The sequence below is a fragment of the Labrus bergylta genome, chromosome 12 (assembly GCF_963930695.1).
Source record: "Labrus bergylta chromosome 12, fLabBer1.1, whole genome shotgun sequence".
Lineage (NCBI taxonomy): Eukaryota > Metazoa > Chordata > Actinopteri > Labriformes > Labridae > Labrus > Labrus bergylta.
Window position 1 is genome coordinate 11,207,480 of NC_089206.1, and position 24,217 is coordinate 11,231,696.

At 40.9% G+C, this 24,217-nt stretch overlaps 1 protein-coding gene across 1 annotated transcript in view; it reads left to right on the forward strand.

Moving 5' to 3' along the window:
* The window catches only part of b4galt5 (UDP-Gal:betaGlcNAc beta 1,4- galactosyltransferase, polypeptide 5), a 29,998-nt gene that overhangs the window by 749 nt on the left and 5,032 nt on the right, over nt 1-24,217 (forward strand). The window contains exons 2-8 of the mRNA XM_020629533.3: nt 19,809-19,928; nt 20,178-20,291; nt 20,455-20,582; nt 22,999-23,115; nt 23,223-23,410; nt 23,505-23,627; nt 24,079-24,180. Coding sequence (XP_020485189.2) covers nt 19,809-19,928; nt 20,178-20,291; nt 20,455-20,582; nt 22,999-23,115; nt 23,223-23,410; nt 23,505-23,627; nt 24,079-24,180 — 892 coding nt within the window. The remainder of the gene's footprint in view (nt 1-19,808; nt 19,929-20,177; nt 20,292-20,454; nt 20,583-22,998; nt 23,116-23,222; nt 23,411-23,504; nt 23,628-24,078; nt 24,181-24,217) is intronic.

Consider the following 24,217-nt stretch of genomic DNA (forward strand, 5'->3'; position numbering starts at 1 on the left):
TGAGGTTGTTTGTATCATGTAGCTGTTAGGTCATGTGTGACAGCTCGGCTTGCCATGGGGAGTGTAAGCAGAGGGGGCCATGCGCCGAACCGTGAGCCTTGATCTCTCCCAATCGATGATGAGACACGGCTGGATTCTGGAGCTAAATCTTTTAATATCCATGTACCTGGGCCTGATAATAACAGTGCTGCTGATGAGCATTATGGACACTGTAATCATACTGATGTAAGTAGGCCTAACAGCTATGATTACTAGTAACAACTGGTTTCATATTCAAAATATGGCCTTTATTTAAGGATCATTTTGGCATCTGTAAAAGTCAAAGTTGGCCTATTTACCAATGATCACTCTTTTTTTTAAATTTAATTATGGAGGGAATAAATGTCATGCTTAGCTCCATGAAATCATATAGCCTTATTTATAGGCTATTTGTGAAGTCAACCTGGACATATTACGATAACTACCATACAAGCTGTCCCTAACATCATTAGCTGCCTTTAGGTTACATGCAGTTATTCAATCTCCCATGAATCCTTATTTTCATTAATTAATTAATTAATATTTCAGATCATCCCCTCCCTTTTTCTTTTTCTGCTACTCTTTGTCTCTCTCATGGAAAATGTGAGTGGACTCGCGTGTCATTTTCAGTGTTCTTGGGTGTCTTTGGTCTCACCCATCCTGTCTTGGAGGGCCTCTAGCTTAAGCCATGATCCACTTGTCCTATCAGCCCAGATAGGTAGGGCCAATCACGGTTGCTATTTCAGTCATTATCACCCATGTGATGTCCAAACATCATTCACTTTACTGTAACTAATTGGACAGAGCTGATCTGGAATCATTTTACTTCTTGTGAAATTGTGACTTTCACCTGACTCTGTTCTTGACTCTGTGCCAAGCAGGTGTGTTATATAGTTTAAGATTTTGATGAATGTGCCAATGGGCTGCATTTGAATTTTCAAACTCTATTACTGGCAATGGGAGGAGGAAGTTCAAAAGAAAATAGTTAAGGCAACCCTAGGTGCATTTGGCTTGGACTTTTTTTTCCTAGTTAAAGCTTAAGCCACTGTTGATTGGATATCCTGTTGTGCTGACTGAACAGCCATCCTTGGTAATGTTTGGCTTCCTTGATCTGGCTCAAATTAAAAAGGTGTACACCAAGACATGGGAATCGACTATCACAGCCGAAACGCAAAGATAGTGTAATGTTGTAGTTTGCAGAAAATCAAATTGAATTTGATTTCCATTATTTTTTTACAACCAATTGATACATTTTCTTTTTCTCTGTGAACTTCAGAGCTACCCATGTTGTAGCTGTAAAGCAGTGTTTATGTCATACTTGTGTAGGCCTTCTTAAACATCAAAGACCTAGCTGGTCCTTCCCGAAGTCATCAAAATGGGTATTGATCCTTTCACGCTTTTTACCTGGAGTGGACAAGTTAATCAATAATGGAATCAATTCTCATATGGAGGACACATTACTGACAGAAATAGCCTGTGTAAGCTGCAATAACAGAGAGCAATAATTCCTCTAAATGGGAAACAAATAAACGTATAAATCGTTGCTCAAGAAGGATAAAAATAATCCGTCTTTCACTTTTTTCCCCACTTGGTATTGATGGCATCTGCCTGGTTTCTGACTGAGAGCAGCACTCGGCAATATACATCCTCCTGGGTGTTGACTCTTGTAGGTCTGTAATGGCCATGTAGTTTTACAGAGAGTTAGTTCAGCAACAGAAAGAGGACCAGCAGGACCAGTCCATTAATTATAGAACTGACCAGAAGCCAGGCTGCTTCTGCTGCTGTTACTAAAAGCTACAGTTTAGTCCTTGACATTGGGGGTGCCTGATGGTGAAAAGAAAATCAGGTGGGGATGTAAGAATTTTGCTTAAAGGAATAAGTGCACATTTTTTAATAAGGTTGTATGATTTAATTACAGGGACACTGATGCATGGATACAAGCCAAGTTTTTTTGATTCCTGTGGTCAGATATGCATCAGTGTGCAGCAGTTTACAGACCTCATGAGAGAAAAATGTCAGCAAATGCAGCCAGTTAACAAAATCAAACCACAACACAGCATTAGCATGTGAATTAACCATCCCTGCAAAGCAGAACTTCCTCTCAGAACTTCCTCTCAGACCTCATACCAGACGTATTCATCAAATAAAGTCAGTTACTGTTGTTCACATTTACTTTGATTTTTGCAGGCAAATTAAGCATCAGACATACAATGCTCATGGATGTTTTAATGTGTTATTTAAAACTGTGTCTGTCAGCAACTGTTCCGTTTCATCTGACAAACTGCAGCATTGCTTAAAAATACATCACTACTTCTACTGTTAGGGATTCTTATACCCTATCCCTTTAGAAGCAGATGAAAGCAGAAGAAATGTCAGAGCGAGCTTCAGATATGTCAGTGAAGCCTTTACATCAATTTCTATACTCTACAAGTCTACATTGTTCTAAAATTATTCCAGCATTTGTGTGCATTAATGATCAAATCTAGTTTTCCCTATTGCAATTCTTATCTTTCAGCCAAGAATGTGAGTTTTTCAAGTTCAGGACCAAATCTAACCATTTCCATGGCATTGGACTCTACGACACACCGCATCAGATGGCGAGCTCTGACCTGTATATGTTAAATGTATATCATTGCATGATGGCAGTGACATTTTGAAAGTGAACAGATGTGCTGAGAGGGATCATACATGAGCGGACACTGAAGAGTAAGCAGAATAATGTAGTGTAAAAAGAACTATCAGGAAAGATAGAGAAGGATAGGAGGGGGAGGAGCAGGTGGGAATGGAGGGGAAACGATGAAAGAGATGAGCTGAGCTCCTTTCCTTCTGCTGGTTTGCACATTGGGGAACCCATCCAGAACACCTGAGCAGGGCTTCCATTGATACCCAGGTGGCCTTTGTGCAGAATGGCCCAATTTCACAGCTTAGTCCATTTCTCTGTCTTTCTCTTCGTGTCTGCTTCTGTTTCTCCCTCTCCTTCTCGGTCTCCATGCATGTACTCGTATGCCCTGACACCCATGCCTCTTTGTTGCCCCCAAGCATTATCGTTGACTGATGCAGGCTGGGAATGCAGGGCACAGCTGGGCCTGATTGCAGCAGTTTATTTAATTAAAACATGAGAAGATCCTACTGGAGCAAGTACTAAGGAAGACACAGGCTCTATTTATAGGTTTAAACGCAGATGCACACACACACACCTCCACATCCGGGGAGAGCAAAGAAAACAGGTGCTTCCCTTTGCCTTTGGAGGCCAGGCTCAACCTCCCATCTGAGTGGCTAAGTGTGCATGTGTGGGTTTGTGTTAGGCTTGAGTTTATTTATCTGTGTAATGTAGTTATGTATTTGATGTACCAGATTAACATGTAGGTGTAGGCCACACCAGACAGACAGTCATGACAGAGTCTCTCAGGTTGCTTCACCGTGTGAAGCAAAGCAGGGACGTAGTTAGCCAAGGAGTAGAAATCCTTTGGTGTGTCTCACGTGTTATTGAACAAAAACAAATGTGAGCTTAGGAAAAGCTAAGAAAGAGGTGTAACCTTGACTTGACACAACCAAGCATTTCTAACCAGTGATTATGTTGTTGTGTGCTTAAAGATTAGATATTTTGAATTGAAGTGATTACCTGCATAGCTCCTCCTCATGATATCTTTACAAGCCGTCCATTGGCTCCTTAAAACAAAGGTCAGGGTGCAGACTGCCAGTAAGTATATCTCTGAGAAGCAAATGATAGTCAATGCCTTAAGTTGAAAACACACCTAGTGCTAGGATATAATTGCAGGTGTTATGTGTGCAAGTTAGTCTGCTTCATCAGTTAGTCTGCTTCAAGTATGTCGTGAATAACTATTCATAAACACATCATTGCTGCACAGTGCACTTTTGTTGTTACAGTGTTACAATTCACTTAGCAGACAAAGCGACGTACATCACCATTCATACACCGTCACAGTAGCAGCGGGATGCAATGCAGGGTTAAGTGTCTTGCCCAAGGACACATCGGACATGTTGCTCAGCTGGGGATCGAACGACTCTACCAACTGAGCCACAGCTGCCCTTAAGGTCCCTTAAGTTCAGTCTACTACTTAAAATCTACTAACAAATGAAATGTTTACCTCAATTTTGAATAATAGAACTTACCTAAGCAGGCTAATTTGCAACCTGCCCGAGACACACCTAACCTCAGCTTTTGACATTTAAACTCCCTGCAGTGTCCCTTATCTGTTTTTATAAATGACTTTCATTTCCCAATAACAACTACAAAATATGCTTAAAAAGGAAACACTATAATCAAGTGTACTTAATCGGTGGTTGTAAACATGCTAAATATCACAGTGAGTGTATCTTGATAATGAAGTCCATGTTTATCCTTCACTTGCAAACAAGATCTAAACTTGGAACCAGTTTGCTGACATTTAAATGTCTTGTTCATGGTGTTGTGTGCTGTTGTATATTCTGGTACACTCCTTTATTGCAACCCTCTTTATCGTCATCAGGCATTTTGACATCAGAGGGTTCGTTTTTTTTGGTTTTTCTGGGGCGCTTGAATGTTGCAGTGTATTGCAGTTAACTTTCCGGAAATACCACAAAATTGTACAATCTGCACAAGGCTGTGTTTGCTCTGATGTTGTCAATATTTAATTTGAACTCAAATCATGATAACTCACCCACTGGATAATGCTTAAAAAGCTCCTTTAGTAAGAACAAGTGTGTGCATGCATATACTGTTGGGATTTTATTAATGAAAACAATAAAAATGTATTTTCATTTTTGACAATAATCTATCACTTTTTATTAAGTGGGTCCTGGCAGGACTCAGCTTTTCTTACAGGCAGGGGGGACTCCATAGATAAAAGGCTGGGAACAACTGTTATAGACCACCACTGTCTGTTCTAATGGCACTGCTCTTTTTCCTCTCTATGCCACGGTCTCACTGGTACAGTCACTGTGCATTGACAGTGTTTGCACACCTAACTGTGAACTGTGATAGAACGACCGGTCTATTTATTTCTGCAGCCACTTCCCACAAACATTAACATTAACACTGAGTGTCCGCCTTTTGCCAGAAACATTTGAATCTGTACTTTGCCTTTAGGTAAAAACTGGTACTTGTAAAGATTAAGAATTTACCATGGAGCTTTTCAGGGTGCTGCATTAGAAGAAACCCGAAACATTATTCGCTTTTGGCCTGGCTTTTTTGAGTTTGTGACAGCACTGTTTAGATGTTTAGATGTTAAGCTGTTACCAGTCAGGATGACTCACTAACTGTGGTGAGGTTGAAGAGAGATTGAGTTTCACTTCTTGCAGTGGAGTTATTTTAAGAAAGACTAGTTCAATGTTCAAACATTTATAAATGAACAAGCCTTGTGAAATTGTTTTTGTTTAAATGTATATAGGCACTTACATTTATTGCATTATTGGTGGTAACCATAGAACCTGAATTAGCAAGAACCAGACCCTTAACCACTTGCTTATCTGTCTTGTTTCCTTTTTGTCTGAAGTTTTAATGTGTTTTCAGAAGTTGGGGTCAACCACAATAGCTTTGAGCAGTTTATGATAGTGGACTTGCTGCCTGTGTGCTGATGCCTCTCTTTAAATGCACTTGAGCTTCTCTGGCACTCTTAAAGCCATCCATCTCTAGTTCTCAAGGCACACTGTATAGCTACCCCCCACCCCACCCCACCTCCCTGCTGCCTAATTGATCCATCCATTTACCTCGCCAGCCTCTTAACGCTAATTTCCAGGGACTAGGGATAGCTCGGGTGAAATATTAACTTGGTGCCAAGCTGCCTCCCAATGACTCCATTGTGAATAACCAAGCAAGCTACATAGCGATAAATTATGCAGCTCCTCCACAATGTCTAGATATAGTTCTGACGGCTTTTTAATACTTGAACATCACTAGTTTAGTAATTATTTATAGATAACCGTAACCAAAATCCAAATGGTCGGAAGACATAACGCTGGACAGACAGCAGTTCAATCACTAGAATTCCTCTTTTTGAAGCACTTAAGGTTTAACGTTTGACATTTCCAATGCAGTTGCCATAGTTCCCTAAGGGCTTGTTCCAATCCGGGACTGACTCCTTTTTTATTGTCACGGCTACCACAGAAACATGCCATCCTTGTTCCCATGATGACTGGAGTGACAACAAACCCCCGAGGATACATTTATTACAATCATTTGGGACAGAGCCACGGACAGTCTCTTTGTCTAAAACATCTGTACACTGAAAAGGGGACTCTTATGGTCAAGTCATTACAAGTAGTATAAATGCCTTAAGATATGTTCAGATTGTTCCTACCCTTTACTACTGACAGGTCAAAACAACACTTGCACCATTATTTTAATAAAAAAAAAACTTCAAACTGTTAGTTCTCTTCCTGTCTGGACCTTTTAAACTTGTGTAAATCTGCCTGCTGTGGTGGTCTGTTACATCCCAGCACAGTCCAAGGACATGTGACTCTAAATACTCCATTAACAAAGGAATTTAGTTAAACATCAATAGAGTGGGAGTTCATTGCACCTTGTGAGTCAGTCAGAAGCATGAGCAATCCTCTTAAGGTCTTTCAGTGACTGTGTGACACCCTAACCGCTATCCCCAATCCAAAACTCAGTTTCTACTCTACTGTATGCTCCAAATATGGTTTACTTATGCAGACTTCCTGAAAAGGACACAGATTACATAACTATTTAGATTGTGAGACTGTAAAAACTTTCAAACATTCTTTCCATTGTGATTGTGAAAGTTAAAAGACAGTGAGCCTTAGCGTTTACGTACCTATAGTTTACATTTGAGATCATCAAAGGTTTCTAAGATAATTCGGTTTATATTAAGACCAACATAACCTCTAGCAGATCATAAACGATTCCTCTCACCTTATATGTGAAGATAAGTCATCCACTGATCTATTGAGGATCAGTTATTCAAAGATGACTCATATCTGTTGCTGATGATGTCGTTTAATTTTGATCGGAATATAAACCAGCATACATCTTATAAGTCTGAGTTTGTTTGCTGTACGACTTTGTCGCTTTGTAAGACCGTCAGCCACTATTCTACAGTTCATTTAGCAGACACTTTTATCCAAAGTGATGGACATCAGAGAGTAAGAACAGCAAAAACAAACCTTCACGGATACTCATTGAACCTGTTCATTGATCGACTCTGAGCTTGTTTGAGGATATGTCTCCCTTTACAAAAGATGCATGGTTCTTTAGTGAGTCTGTCTTTGCCTTTTAAGATATACCATTGATTAATTGATTTGGCCTTTCCTTTTATAAACATAGGCACTCCTCTAGGTGCATGGAGTCATTGAAGGACTTCACGTCACTGTGTTTGATGGAGCTGTTTTTCTATTTTGCATTGTTGACCACAGTTTTTCTTTTTTTATTCTGTTTGATGTTCTGTTATATTGGAAAACAGAATAATCCAGTTAAATTACTTCATATCGTCAACACTACCAATTTGATCACTCAAAATAAATGGCTTGGAAAGTTCTGTATTGTTAATCCTCTCCCTTGCTAAAATAAATTCATTCTTATGGACATAGAATGATTGCCAATTGTTTCTGTACTTAGCAAGAAAAATCTTGTCTGTTTATTCGAGCCTGTCCAATACAGACTGATAGTGAGAACTGTTTCAAAAGGAGAAGAATTCGCTGACAATTTGATGCCCGATGTAGTGAATTTCCCAGCCGGAATGGAAATAGACCTTTCTTGCCCATAAGACTATGCAAATTTCCCCCAAAGCACCTTTATTCAACAAATAAAGCTAAAAACAAAGTGCATCATTGCTATATAACAAATTCTTGTGCAGACTACCATCTGCTCCGGTACATGTGCAGACGGTATTAACTATGGAGATGGAGCTAGCTCCATTGGAAAAACTACGCAATTGCATCAAACAATATATGAGTGAAGCTTGCGTGTTTACTTCTTCCTTTTACATTTAGCCTCGGACTGCAGATGAGTATACTACATGCTTTTCCCTCTGCACTTTATGGTAAATCTTCAGACTCGATGTTGGAGTGGTATCAAACAGACATTATTCAACCTACAATCCTATATTTTCCATATTTTATGTTGTACTTAACCTTCCTCAATAAAAACATTAATGTGTTTCATGAATGTTTGAACTTGTGGCTTTGAACTTCTGTGCACCAACCTGAAGTGGTGCTCTTAGTCTCAATGTGTCCTGTCAGTGACAATATAGGCTTTCAATTCAATAAGTTTGGAGACCTGTTATGTAAACGCAGTTAATGTCCATTTCCCCTGCATTTTGTAGGACATAGCAACCAGATGGGATCCCTACAAATAGTAACTGTAGTCTAATGTCTTATACTGTTTCCTGTAAGACGACCCACGCCCAACCCCTATAGTGTGGATATTTGACCACAGACAGATGGTGAAGCAGAGTGCAGTGGCGTGAGGGGGGGGGGCTGGAGGTGTACCGGAGGACGGATGGGGAGTTGTGACTCATTTCAGAGACAGACTAAAGGTCTTGTGTTGAGGCACTAATCATTTATGTAACCTAACCATCCTGAGGAGAATCCTCTTCTTTGTTGACCTGGTCTGGGCCTCCCTTTGTTATTGAGACTGTTGCCATGGTTACATTGGTCATGTGTTTGAGGGCAGTCAGACTGTTGCTTGTGTTGAGCTGGTGTACAGCAGGGATGATGTCAGTGAGGTATAATCCCAACACAAATGTTGATAACAATGTTGATGGTGGCGTAAACTGCTGATTATAGGGATAAAGGACGACTGCACCTGCGTTAAAGGAAAAGCCAGTACTCTGTCTGAATGTAATTCATGAACAGACACCTGTTTTGTTTTCTAAACCATTTGCATGTCTACAATTCTTTTCATTGAATATACCACTGAAAGCACCTTCTAGATGTTCAAATCTAGGAATAATTGGCTTTAAAGAACAACAGAAGGCCCTGTGTGTGCCCATCTTTAAAGGCAGTGATGATTCATATATCACCTTCGTGAACACAGCCGAATATTATATTTCCAATGGGAATATAATAGATCATCCTGCTAATCCTTGTTAATTAAACACCTTGCCACAGTGACTTAAATGTCATAGATGTCCAGTGTAGCAGACAATGTCAAAATCTACACCAGAGTTAAGTTGCCACTGTGTAATTGAATGTTATACTGCAACTGGAAAGTAGTTACAGGCTTTTAGATGTCTGGCTGTTGAAAAGGTTTTCCAGTAATGTGAAAACATAAACATATGCAGGAACAATTGGTTTTCGTAAGCCAGAGGAGATGGGTTGGAATGCAGTATAATCTCTTTGGGTTAGGTGCATTTTTACAGTGTCAAAAGAAACACATTAGGGGTGGTGCTGATGTGGATGTGTTGTTACATGTAGTTGTGCAATGATGACATACAAACCATTAAGTCCAGGATAAAGGTTGATGACCTCCCAGACACTAGTTTGAGGGGAGATTGTAGAGGTGCAATGTGAGCTTGCGCTTGTTCAACTGGCCAATATAACGAGTTCCTGTATGATGTTGTACCTTCCAGTCAACATTATAGTCAGGTATCTGATTGTTTATATGCACTAGATACTGTTTTTGTTTTCTATCGTTCTTCTTTGACTATTGTGAAAGCATCCATCCAACTACATGATCCAAAAATAATAATAAACTTCATAAAAACTAAACCGCATATTCAAATGTCCCTTTGCAACAAAGCCTGAAGTCACCTCTTTTTGGCTACAAAAGATACTTCATTTTCAAACCAGTTGATCAGCCCAGCAGTGAAAGACAGTATAAAAAGAATACAAATCTATACAGATATAAACAGCAAACAATGCACTGTAGTCTATTCAATAGTATATATTCAAAATTGCAGTAGATTATCATTTAAGTGCAGTATTACTTCATTATACATAATTGTCCATAGCAGCTGTGGGAAGACATGGGCATAAATCTAATGTCCATTAATCAAGTTCTCACAACTTTGAGTTTTTTACCTTCAGTTCATTAAGGAACACGTTCAGACCTTGTCATGAAATATTAATAAAACTGAGCCACCGAACGTTTGCATTTCTTAATCTCTTCCATTGTAGACATTACATGCAGTATAACAGGATGCATTAATATAACTGTCATCAACTTCTCCCAGGGTGAGTCACATGACTAATTCTTTTTAAGCAAAGCAGAACAGGATTGTAATTTAGCCCTGGTGTAACCAGCCTAATTTCTTTTGTTTTGCAATGACTTTAGGTGTGTACTCAAACGACAGTTTTATGTGCAACTTCTGTTCTAAAGTTCGTTACAGAAGCATTAGTTTCCTGGCAGAGATTTAGATGAGGAAATCTAAAGGGAAGGGCATGTGCGTTTTTTCTGCATTTTGCTCAACTGTACGAAGCTACTGTGACAGCGTGGTGCAATAGCTGCCTGCCCTGGCCCATTTGTTCAGTCAACAGGAGTAACCTCCAGCTGTGAAGAGACCTCATCTTTCTGCAGGGAGGGAGGGAGGGGGGGGGGGGGGGGGGGTAGGAAAATAGAGCAAGCCTGAAAAAATAGGCGGCATGGTGTGCGTGGATGTGTATGAGTAGGAGGGTCATTACGTGCTCATGTGTGTTTGTGTGCATACGTGTACCTGTCTGTGTGTGTGTCCTCTGTACACCAAGTACAATGACCCACTGCAATAACGCAAGAATGTTCTGGACAGCTGCCAAATATAAAAGCAGGAGGAAATGGGCTGGCAGAGGGGAGCGGCGGGGGTACTGCAGGAATGAATTACTGCTCAACCGGCTTGGTCCTATCAACGACGCGACAGCCTCACTTACTGTTACTACTGACATTGAGACAGGACTTGGTTTGAAATGTCCTTGCTTTGGGGAGTTAGTCGGTTTCTTGCAGTTTACGCATGCACAAGTCATTGAGTAATTGACAAATTACACTATGTGTAATCAAAAGTTGTGTGAAGATTTCAACAGGACTTGGTTTGCAATTGTTAGGCAAGAGAAACATTGTGGTTAGAAAAGATGCAGAGGACACATGAAGGGAAGACACTGGTGGGATTTATCGACCTGCATTGTGTTTGCGTTTGGCAGGAGCTGAGTTAAAGGCCGATGAAACCTGCAGTTTGAGTGGTTTTCTCCGCGCACATCAAAAATGCAATCACATAGGCATGGAGAGCAGCAGCAGTGGACAAGGGGGAGAATCAGCGGAAAAGTGGGGGTTACGATCACATGGAGATATCACAAATAAAAGGCCAGAAAGAATCCATAACTGTTGGTCATTGCTCCTCCGCAAAAGTCAGCTCTCTAAAGTTTTGGTGCAAAAGAGGTGTTGTTATCGGTGTCTGTCTGCCTGTTTGTGCAGAGCAGGTAGTGTACAGTTCCCCTTTAGCAGGTATTTTACCTGCTTTTTGTAACCTAACAATGAGTATGGACTTTTTGCCTGCTCTTTTGTGATGTTAAAAGACAAAGAGTAAGGTCTTTGTAAAGTGTCTCGAGATAACACTTGTTATAAGTTGACGCTATACAAATAGAATTTGATTGATTGATTGATAGCACTTTTCTTACTGTTATGAAGTACATGATGTGGTTGGAAATGAGCCAAAACAGAGTTGCTGGAGTGACGGCCAAACAAGCTGCAAAGCCCTGATTGGAGGTTCAGGTTCTGGTTGTAATGTCTGTAAACTGAGCATACAACAGACCTCTATGAGATAGGGTAGATGTGATGAAATATGAAAAGTAGCTGCTGTAGACCTTATCTTATTTTCGTAGAATCTTGGCATCAGTTCATTAGAATGTATTTATAGTTGGTGTAAATCACTCTCACATTGTTAAAATGCAGCCGCAGATGACACCCTGGTATCACACAAACTACACCTCAGCCGGAAAGAAACGGTGTGCTTTTCCTAACCACATTAAAGTACACAGCGCTTGTAGGAAACACTCTTTGTTCATCACTGATCATTATGCGCATTTCCGTCCTCTGATTGTATACCTGACTACAACCATGCGTTTTCCTCCTTATTCTATATTTCCATCTATTCACCTTACTTTTCAGATCAAAAGTTATGAACTGTGATAAACTGGTATCTGCGAGGTTGGGAAGGACTCAGCATTGAGAGGAATAACCCACTATTTCCACCTTCACATATTCTCTTATCCGCCCAGAAAATTACAGCAGCAGTAGAACGGAGACAAATATAAAAAAGAATGTGTCTACCAAAAAAAAAAAAAAAGAAAAAAGGGATTTTCTTGCAATAACTCGAGTCACATACACACAATCTGTCAGTCTCCCACTCTCCATCTCTCGCTTTCCCTCCTTCAGATCTGTTTTCCAGTATTTGCCTGCAGCAGAGGGAAAACATGGGGTCCTGGCACCATTGTGGCATTTATGTAATTCTCGTCCCCGCGTCTGGTCTCTGTGTTTTTTTTTTTTTTTTTTTTTTTTTGCCATGGATTGGCTCGGCAGACACACTGACTCAGGGGAGGGTCACACATGCACACATATGTACACCGACACACACACACACACACACACACACACACACACACACACACACATGCACACACTTGGGACAGAGGAGCAGATGGATGGGCATAGTGACTAGTGCAAGACCAAAACTGAATTCAATCTAGACCTCGTGTTGTTCCTGGCATGTGTGCACTGTGCCTGGGTGTGATATGTTATTTTAGGAGAAGTTCTTATCTTCTACTATACATTTTCCATTTCACGTCACATAATACATCTTCTGTTCTCTCAAATGTTATCAGCTCAGCTTCCTTTCTGCAGCACAAATGCACTGCTGTGTTTGTCAGATAAGACAGCACTTCTGTTTTACCCCCCGACTGGAGGTTAATCAATTGATTAGTTGTATTGATCAACCTGGGCAGGAGAATAACTCTTTATGGAGGTTGAGTTCAATATCAACAGTATACTGTATACAGTAAATGAGTTGAGAAAACAGCATATAATCAGGTCCTCTCTCTTTTTGGAAGCACAAGTTGCAGAAGCTACGAATAAATTGGCAGGCAAATCCAACTGTATCACTGCTGGGAAGTGACTTATTGGTTAATGCTTTGCAGACCTTGGGGGAGGGGAGGGTGATTATATGCCTTCTATTAAACTGCACTGTTTTACAGTCAATCTGACCTAAGTACAATGTATTCAACCCCTATTGAAACATTGAGCTCCCATGATAATGAAAATAGCACCCTATGTTTTTTGTTTTACTCTTGCTTGCACTGATTTTGTGTTTGTGTTTAAATTTTCTCACATTCCACATATTGGTATTGGCCACTGTAAATGGGTCAATATCAGCCATTTATTTCTAGCTTCCTGTTTCACATTCTGCTAGCTTTTTCATGGGAACTGAAAGGAAAAGGGGAAGAGTTACGTTCTGAAATTTGATTACATTGAACCACATTGAATCCACCAAGTCGCCAGTTTCGGTTCAAATGGGGTAGTGGTTTTGGTTTTCCAGACCTCCATCAGATCCAGGAAACATGACGTTTAAGTCTGTTGGCACTCCATAACCCATCATGGCATATACAAAGCATTTTTTTTAAATGCAAAAAAGACAAAGGAAACAGTTATTTCTTACTCAAAGTCTTGGCTTGCTGTCACTTTGTAGTTTAATAATGAACCCAAACTGTTATCTATGAGGAGTTTCAGGCACACAAACACCCAGTCACAGGCTGCCGTCATTGTTAAATGTGTTGGTTCAAACTGACCTCTGATAGTGGAAAGGTTGAGGAATGTGACCCCACCCTAGATTATGTCATCTCTTCATATCTGAAATCACACCCTATATTGTTGATATGAAAAACCAATGAGAATAATGGAAGTGTGTGTATATGTGTGTGTGTAGTTTGACTTGTGGGTGGAGGAGTTAGAAAGCCTGGTGAGGAGAAAGCGCTTACAGCATGTATTATAGAGCATGTCATACAGGGAGAAGGGAAGTCCCAAACATTTCTTAAGGATGTATCTGTTTTTGTTGGTTCTGGATTTGAGAGAAAGTGCTCTCACTTTAACCCTATAAACGCACACTGGAAATCATTACAGAAAGTGTGCAAGTTTATTTTTCCTTACATTACATTGAGGACGGTCCTGTCTGTTAAAATAAACACAAAGGATATAGTTGTGAGCACTCCAAGATGTTTTCCTTACAGGTGATTTTGGAAAAATCATAATTTGTTCTCACTTACAGGCAGGCAATTTAAACCAGGACAAGAGCAGGGAGAAGCCACAGAAGGGCAAGATTTGGGAGATGGATTACAAATGACTGAATGAATGAAACTGACCGGCCAAGAGGAAGTGGGAAAGTGGGAGAAGAGAGGAATGGGAATGCAAGTGGTTCGGATGCTCTCAGGAAATGGACAGGAAGCCAGAGACTGTGATAAGCGCTGACGTCATGTTTTGTTGCAGCAAATGTAGAGTCCTCAGTCTGTCAAAGAGACATCTGTTCTGGGAATCTTTTTCTTTCAAGCTTTTTTCTTTATTTGCCTGCTGGGGATTATTCTCATGTTCTTTATCTGTTTAATATTTTTGTCCTCCAGTCCAATCAAGGAACGGAGCTCTTGGGAAGTTCTTTGGATTCCTGGTCCAGCACTTTTGTTAATGCAATCCTGACGGTTTTCCTGTTATTGTAGTTCTACACAAAAAGTGTGTGTGTGTGTGTGTGTGTGTGTGTGTGTGTGTGTGTGTGTGTGTGTGTGTTTGCATGGGTGTAGTGCAGTTGTGAGATTTGGAGGAAGCCTCATGATTCACTTATGACCGCATCCCATGTGACCAGACCTAGATTCGGTCAATTATTGTCCTCACTGTCAGCTGCAACTGCTTTTGATCAAGTACATTTCTGCATTTCTTAACAACCAGGAAACAGCTTCATGTTCATGTAGAGGAACCACATTTTGACCACACTCTTCTTGTTCACACTCACACTTGTTCTGTCAAGTTGGCTCCCATACTCCAGTAATGGCACACTCTATCTGACATCTTCTTCTCGCTTCCAGTGGTGAACTGAGGACCAATAATGTTTTACTATTTAAACAAATTTATGAATCATTTAAGTAAATGAAGAGTCTGATTCGAATGCCGTATTTAAAAAAAAAAAATGGTGGATTTTGGTTGGCTTTTTCTTCTGCATTCTTTATTGATGAGGAGTTTCCTTGCCCACTCTGAGAGTGGATATTTCATTTTTTCATTGTTTATTCTCAACTTTTCCAATACGTCAAATCAAATGAATCAGAGGAATTCTTCATCAGCATGGAAATAACTGATACTGAACAAGCCATTAACAAAGTGAGTCCACATTGGCCACGTATAAGCTTTGTGAGATCCGAACTGTATCACAGAGCAAAAGTTATGGCACAACAATCAGCTCATATATGGTATTTTTGTATTCCTCTAACTGTCTCTGTTTTTCCCTGAAGAGGATGCGGTCACATTAGTCCTCTCTGTGTGGATGTGCCTCTAAAGGTGTGTGCAGACTGGCCCCTGGGGAAAGCATTACACATGGCTGCTTACATAACCTTAAGTTAGCCATGACAACTAAAATGGATGGGGGGAGGGGCGTCACAAGATATGAGGAAGGGTGAAAAGAAAAGCCAAATAAAGACGGAGATAAGTGACAGTGAGTGAGACTGAACTTGGATGACTAAGATAGGAAGTGAAAATTCACCTGAGAGAGAGAGAGAGAGAGAAGTGGACCTTGTGTTTTTCACCATGACAGTTATTTAAAGTACTTAGTTTGATGTAGGTCCTTTTCTTCCTGATAACAAAAAATATGAAAAAAGCCTTTCTACCAGTGTCACCAAACTTGAAATGGAATCTTATCTGCTATTCAAATATTTATACAAACCAGAGCTGTGCATGCTTCCTCATGAGCTCCAGGTTTAGGGTTATTACTGTGCTAACTATGAAGTGGGTGAACAGATCCACACAAGTATATTTTGTCCAATTCTTTTTTTTAACTATGTATTACTGTGGAATACCACGTTTTCTCCGAGGTCACCGTTTTAACAAAGTAACACTGTGGAAAATAGTCATGCATAAACAAGGCAAGAGGACAAGCAAGCGTTTTGAACATTCCTCTGTGTGTGTGTGTGTGTGTGTGTGTGTGTGTGTGTGTGTGTGTGTGTGTGTGTGTGTGTGTGTGTGTGTGTGTGTGTGTGTGTGTGTGTGTGTGTGTGTGTGTGTGTGTGTGTGTGTGTGTTAGTGTGTATGTTTGCTTGTGTGTGTGTGCATAATAGTGTTGTAATGGCGGCAAACAGGATGTAGGCCTGCATTAAGTTATCTCTGAGTGGTTCCAAGTGACCAACATACTGGCTTTACATGTTCCCGGAAAAAAAAAATTATTGATTTTTTGGAACAGAAAATTAGTTGCAACTGCGATTGATTTGAATAAGGAAATAGAGAGAGGGAATTGAAGTATTTACCTGTATGTTAACACACGACCTGCGTGTGTGTTATTGGCCAAGAGGCTGCGGAGTATCTGTGTGTAAGGATTGATCAGCCACAGCCTCAGGGCTTCTTGGCTTACAGAGGGTCAGAGGAGGTAAAAACATGCTTGTGCCTTCAAATGAGATCCAATAATGGCTCAAAAGGAACACAAGTGTGTTTAAAAACCTCCACCAGAAATCTATAATCTTCATCACGATCCCATGTTAGCCCTAGACATCCTCAATAGATCAATACCATGAAATTACAGTGGTTGTTCCAGCTAATTGTGAGGGATTGAGAGCTAATGCTCTCAGTAATTGGCTGTGTACTTTCCAATAAGGTATCGGAGAGGGTCGCTAAATCATGTATATTCAATTTAGAGTGTTACATTGCTGATAGTGCCATTAATTCAGCTTTTACACTTGACAGAATACAAATTCAGCACTCAGTGAGAAATGATTTATATGTGCCCATAGCGGCCTACTTCCTGGTCATCTTTATGCATGTGCAGGTCTGTGGGTGTCACTGATACGCAGTGGCAGGAAAAATGACCCTTTCTGCGAGTGACAGCTTTAAACGCTGAAAGCCATGAGTGTATGTATGACGTGTCACTGTGTGAGTGTGCGTGCATGTGCATTCAGAAACAATCTCTGCAGGGAGAAAGAAAACAAAACAAAAAAAAACAGCCTTTTAGCTCTTATCAGGAAGCTTCCAGAATGGGACCGATCACCTCCCACTACAGAGCTATCAATGTGGAGTTAATTGCCTTTCAGAGGCAAAGCATGTTGGTGGGCTAGGGGGGGGGAGGTGTGTGTTTGTGTGTGTGTGTGTGTGTGTGTGTGTGTGTGTGTGTGTCCTTTTTTATGTTTGTTGGCTTTTTCATTGTTTTGTTTTACCACAGTTACAATATGATATGATGCCTGGAATTGCACGAGGAGCCTGCAAGCCTGCAATCCATCATCTTCCAGATTATTTACTTAAACGAAAGGAACAAACGGACTTGACAGACACCGATACAAACCACATTACACAGAGACAGCACTAGATGAAGAGGGATGATAGTGAGGGATGGACAGATAAATGGAAGGAGCGATGTGGGATGGAGAGAGAGAGAGAGAGAGGTGGGCTGGACTTGGCATGCGGACGGCCTGTTCTGTGAGCACTATAGAGGACAAGGTCGTTCAAGGTCTGCTGTCATGCTTGATGGGTTACAGTGGGGGTTTCTGATAGGATAAGAAGCAGTGGGGGCAGGGCTATATGTGTGTGTGTGTGTGGGGGGGGGGGTCATCATAAAGTTTTGTATGCATGAGAAGTCTCATGATGGTGACACATTAGAAACCTGCGTGTGTGTGTGTTTGTGCGTGAATCCCATGTTTATACGTCCAGTGCTAATGGCCTTATGCTGCAGCTTCCTCTGAACTCCACATCTCTCATGTCTAATTGCATTTGTCACAGTTTGTAGCCTTGAATACCTTGGCACTAACCATTACTCCAGTCTCCACAGTGCACGTATGATGAGAGAGAAATTGTATGCGCGCTGCTTTTTGTACTCAGTGTTCTCATTCTCTTTGTGCTTGAAAACACTTACTGACCCTTGAAACAACCCAGCTTTGACCTTTTTAAAAGGGAACTAAAAAAGGCTCCAGGGAAGAAATTTACAGTATGTACAGTACATATGGACACTGCTGCACTTCCTTGAAGGCATATGCATAGATAATATATCTATACATTTGGCAGGCCGGAGAAGCAGACGCCAACATGTTGAAATATGTCGGAGCCTGCAGGACTGGATCACACCCCAGAAGCCTCTTAGCATTTTTCCATCATACGGCGCCCCAGAAGGCCATCAGTTTCTGTGTGTGAGTGTGTGTTGATCCACTTCTGCATGTGTGGCAGTGACCGTGCACAGGAACCAGTCTGTGTTCTTCCTTTTTATTATTACTATTATTATCCGTTGCAGATTTGCTTTGGCTGCACTGTAATATCTGTGTGTTGCAGAGGTGAAATGAGAACATTGATTTCAGTTACCGCTTAGCCACTAGTCTCTGCAAGCCCGGCAGTTTGTATAAAACAAGATGAATGTAATGGAAACTGTAATACAATTACAAATGACAAATCACATCCTGTAGATTTCAAGCTCAGCAGTATTACGCACTCTGCACCGGCATGTCCACAGATACACATCTTTCAGCTTTGGCAGACGGGTGTGGGTCGTACTGGGATTGCTTTAAGATAAAATGATTGGATTAATGGAAGGTGCAGCTGGATTCAGGTTCACTCATGAGAGCCATCCAATTGGCAGCAGTGTTCAAGCATGCTGTTACAAATAAAGAACCTTGAGTAATAAAAAGTTATCCTCGGTTTCATTAAAAAAAAAAAAAAGGAAGCGGTCTCTAGTTAACTGGAAGAACACAGACCTTTACATCACGGAAACAGTGCACACACTGTGGGTGCGCCGTACTCACTGTTAGACTACATCCCTTCTTTTTCCGACAACAACACTGCCTCCTCTTCGGCAGGTTGACTTCAGATGTGCCATTATTGAGGTCAGCCGACACTGAGCGTTCCCTACAGTTACTGTCATGCAAATTCTACTAAACACTTGTAAAAAGAGATTTTTCATACGATATGAGGATGTAGTCAGGTCTGCTTATTGGTTGGGCTTGATAGTTCATTGTAGGAGATTTAAAGGATGATGTGCACATGTTAATGCTGTTGTGGTTATTGCAGACACATTGTGAAATGCAGGAAGAATCATTCAGTGCTTCCTCTTTGAGTGTGGCTTCTATGCTGTCTGTTGTCTTCGTCTGCTGCTGTAAAAAAAAAAAAAAAATCATGACTGACAGCTTACTGGTGGCTGAAAATGGTGATGCATAATTAGGGGAAACATTGCAATTATCATGCACAGAAAGCAAGAAGCATCCAATCATTTCAAATTCATCATCTCGGTTCTTGAATAAGTTTGAGTTGTACATTTTTCTTTCTTCTGCTCCTATTGTAATGGATTAACATTCTAGCAGTTGGCTCCTATGGAATGAAAGCCCCTTGATGTGTGGTTGGAAAATCCCCTTCATTAAGTCACCAAGGCAGATAATCAGTTTGGGCCAGATCAGGTGGAAGAGTGTGCTCACACCAGAGCAGGCATTAACATGCCTATGCCCCAAGTTTATCGTTCTCCAGGGTATGTAGATGACAAACTCCCTTTTTGATTCATACTTGTTTCTATCATGGGGGTATTAAGCTGCTTTTTGTTCAGTCTTACTTATGTACCTATCAATCTGCTGTGTGAAAACACTTCTGACTTTCACAGTTCGTCCAAAGATTAAAAAGCTTAACTCTTTGCCCCCCTCCCCCCTTTTTTTTTTGTCCACAGTGAATGAGTATGTGTTCATGGTCCAAGCCAGAGGGATCCAGATCAGAGAGAACGTGAAGAACATTGGGGCTCAGGTTCTGGAGCAGGTGGTGAGAGGGGCTTACAACATCAATGACACAGGTAAAAAACACAAACACAAAGGTGTTTTCCGAACAAACAGTGTGCACAGGAATGCAGTGTTGGCCAGGGTTAAATAAAGAAAGTGGAAAGAAAGAGCTGATGTAGTTCAAAGTGTTCCAGTCTGACTGAGATATGCATTCAATGCTAAGCTTAGGCAGCAGGGAAGGGGGGTGAGAAGATTAAAAGCATCGAAACAATAGATCACAAAGCTAGGCTCATGCTGATACTTTTTTGTGTGTTTGACTTCAGATTATTCGTACGAGTTGAACGTGAGCGAGAGCGATGCTCCTCCCACCACATACCTCCCTGTGGACTTCACCTACCTCCCTTCTCAGGTTTGCCCTGAGAGGATGCCCTCCATGAGTGAGTTCACTGATTTTGTATTCAAGTCTGTTTGTGATTCAAGCCTAGTCGGTGATTTTGTGATTAAAAAAAATCTTCTTCTGTAAATTTGGTTCCTCTTTCCCTTTTTTTCTGACTAAATCGGTCTTTCCGCTCACTCACTGTCTTTTCCACACACACACAGAGGGCAGATTGGAGGTGAATATGAGCGAGGTGTCTTTGGAGGAGGTAGAGAGATCCTTGCTGGAGGGAGAGCCCAGCATGGCCTCAGGAGGCTACTGGAAGCCAAAAGACTGTTTACCTCGCTGGAAGGTAGGTGTGGATGTGACAGTGTGGGGATGACTGTTCACTGAGAAGCACTGTCGAAAAAAAAGATGAGCGAGTGGAGAAACAAACTGATCCTTCCATTTAGAGGTCTCTGGATGTTTTTGTATGAAAATGATTTTAGAGGAGAAATAGCTTAAAGCAAAGTATTTAACTCTTTATGTTACATGAAAAGATGAAAACATTAAGAGATATGTGACTAGCAACACATTTAGTTGTAAAAGAAAAAAACAATCTTGAGAATAAGGGACCAAGCTTAAATGAGATTATATTAGAATATGTAAACTGCTGTATAAACCAAGCAGGAACATACAGAGTAGAAAAATGAAGCCATTGCAGAAATGCAAAAACCTGCAGTTCTTTGAGTGCCCACTACAAAATGGCTCTAAAAGCCCCAGAAATCCCTTTAACACCCATATGAAACATTATTTACAGCAGAAATACACGTTTACATCCTGGTTCAAGAAACGATTTGGGCCCTGATATCTTACATTTCTTTTAGCAACACACTGTACTAGGAGCGACTTTTTTAATAAACTCTTCCATCTTGATTTTATGAAGACTAAGAGTTATGCATAATAAGGGGCGTGGCTGCTCTGACTGACCAACCGTTTGGCAGAAAGCTAAAATTTCGCCTCAACTCCTCCTCTTTGCCTGTCGCTAGGTTGACTGAAAGTTAGTTTGAGAAAGTATTTCCAATATGGCGTCCGCCACCGTTGGGCTTCAGAACTGCGCTCCACAAACTCATGGGTGACGTCACTGAGACTATGTCCATGTTTTATACAGTCTATGGTATAAACAGCAACATTTATGACCCATAAAACACCCATGACCAACTTTATTTTACGAGCAGAAACTTACTTTCAAATGTCCTTTTAAAACATCCTCTTCCCTCATTCGACACTTTGGGTAAATATAATTAAAATAAATGGAACACAGTGGAAATGTCAATATACTTAAAATCAGATTTTGTAGGGGAGCACCAAAGGCTGGCGGTTATGTTGCGCGCCCCATGTACAGAGGCTATAGTCTTCATTGCAGCGGCTGTGGGTTCAACTGCAGCCCTTTGCTGCATGTCATCCCCTTCTCTCCTCTCACAACACTTCCTGTCTCTTTTCGGCTGTCATATCAATTCAAGGCTAAAAGGCCTATAAACGTAACTTTAAAAAAAAATAGATTTTGGAGTTAAGTTTCTAGTTTAGAGTTTTTTATGTTTAACATTTGATTATTTTTTATTTGACAGGTCCCTGCAACACAAGAACCCCAAAAGCTAAATTATTGTATCGTGCATAATAATAGGATTTGTTGAAGCAGAAAATACTGACAGTGATTTCAGATGATTATTTGTTAAATTAAGCTCCACAGCTGATGTCTCCACTTTCAAAAGGCCAAGTTACAAATTGTTTTCAGAGCTTTCAAAGTAAAACAAGCAGGGCATAAAATCATCAGGGTTTCAAAGAAAGTCGATTTTAATACCGTTTAAGAATATTTATATCTCAAATCAAATACAAATGAAATAATGATAAAATGAAAACAGTCATATGGTTAACTGTTTTGAGGTGAGACTTCCCAATATGCCACAAATGTCTGCATCAGGTTAAAACAGTTTGCAGCATTGCCGGTCATACATCACACACTGTTCTTACAATGTTCTTGCTTTCCCACCACTTCCTGCTTATGTAGTCTCTCACTATGCAAATCAGGATGATGTGCTTGCTGCTGCTGTGTCCTACATTTAAAAGCACACAATGCAAACATTCAGTCATTTATCACTATATGCTCATATCTGTGCATTTTATTATTTTCTGTTTTTGGTTAACTGAGCAATCTTCCCTGCCATCTGTCTGCCTGTCTGTCTTTCTCCCACATGCGTGCCCTGAGGGACTGTGCATGCCCTGACAATCAGTTTTATTTCTCTCATTTACCAGCAATCAATCTCCTATCTTCTTTGATAGTCTCTCTCTCACTCTCATTGTTTCCTGTTCCTCTTGCTGTTCCTTCCTGTGACAGTTTGCTTTTTACCCAGCTTTAAAAGAAACTGAAGAAAAACAGGGACTGTCATGGCAACCAGCAGTCTATGGGGGAAAATAAACACCACTCACAGACGTTCAGAGCCTCTATGATTGATGCATGCCACATCTCATTGTGAAAATTAGATTTCTAGGACCTGACACTTGATTGTCATGGATCTTTATGGTAATAATGGTGAGAATTGTTTCGCTGCCTTCACCCAGACTTTCCCATTTACTTGCTGCTGAGAATTCACACCTCCCAGAAACATTCATTTTGTACAAATAGTACAGTTTACTTTTCTGCACATATAAAGCTTTTCTCTTTGCCCTTCTGTGTCCCCCAAGCTGTTCCTTATATATACTGTTCTCTATTTTTATTTTGTGTCCCTTAGGTGGCAATCCTAGTCCCCTTCAGGAACCGACATGAACATTTACCCATTCTGCTGAGACATCTGGTACCAGTGCTGCAGAAGCAGAGACTCCAGTTTGCCTTTTATGTCATAGAGCAGGTATGAACACAAATATTCACTGTCAGCGTGTGTTTCTTTTGGTTGAAACAAATAACCTACAGACATAGGAGCTTTCTCAATAGAAAGTATCTGTTTATATCTCTTAGGGCGGTACGGAGCCATTTAATAGAGCCATGTTGTTTAACGTGGGCTACAAGGAGGCCATGAAGGACCTGGACTGGGACTGCCTGGTCTTCCACGACGTGGACCATCTTATGGAGAACGACAGAAACTACTACGGCTGCACAGACATGCCTCGACACTTTGCAGTCAAACTCGACAAGTACTCCTACATGTGAGTCCTGATTCCATCTCCATGGGTTGTCATGCAGTAAATGTAATCCTTAGTGCACATGAATTTAATAAATGTAATTGTCTCCCCCTTGAAGGCTTCCATATAACGAGTTCTTTGGCGGAGTCAGTGGCCTCATGGTGAAGCAGTTCAAAAAGATTAATGGATTTCCTAATGCTTTCTGGGGCTGGGGAGGAGAGGACGATGACCTCTGGAACAGGTGAGGTGAACACACAAACACAAAGACACAAACCAAGCACACATGCACACACAGCACGAGGCAGTCGGTATTGTTGACATGAGGTGTGCTCAAGAGTTGGGCTAGGCCAGCTTTGAGCACAGCAGGCTTTTGTAATAGTTCTCATGTTTTTGGGGTTGTTTTATTGTTTAATTCTTTTGCCCTTGTCACACAGTGCTGTTGTTCCTCCTGCTGCCTACATAGCTCTCAGGCAGCTGTATACACTCAGGCTTCTCAATAAACACAGACATTTCTGACTGATTGGTGGTGTGTTTTTGTTTCTGTTTGTAATGATCTCTTTTGTGTGCACACTGTGAAACCTTCCCCTCTTGCACTTCTGTATCTTGCGGCAAAAATGACAAAAGACAACACAATACTTGCTCTGCCTTGTCTTTGTACTTTATAGATTCATTTGTGTTAAATGTTTGTGCAGGGTGCAGTTCGCCAACTACACAGTAAGCAGACCGCGCGGAGAGCAGGGACGCTATATGTCAATCCCACATCACCACCGCGGGGAAGTCCAGTTCCTCGGAAGGTTAGTGTATCTATGCATTAAAACACACACACACACA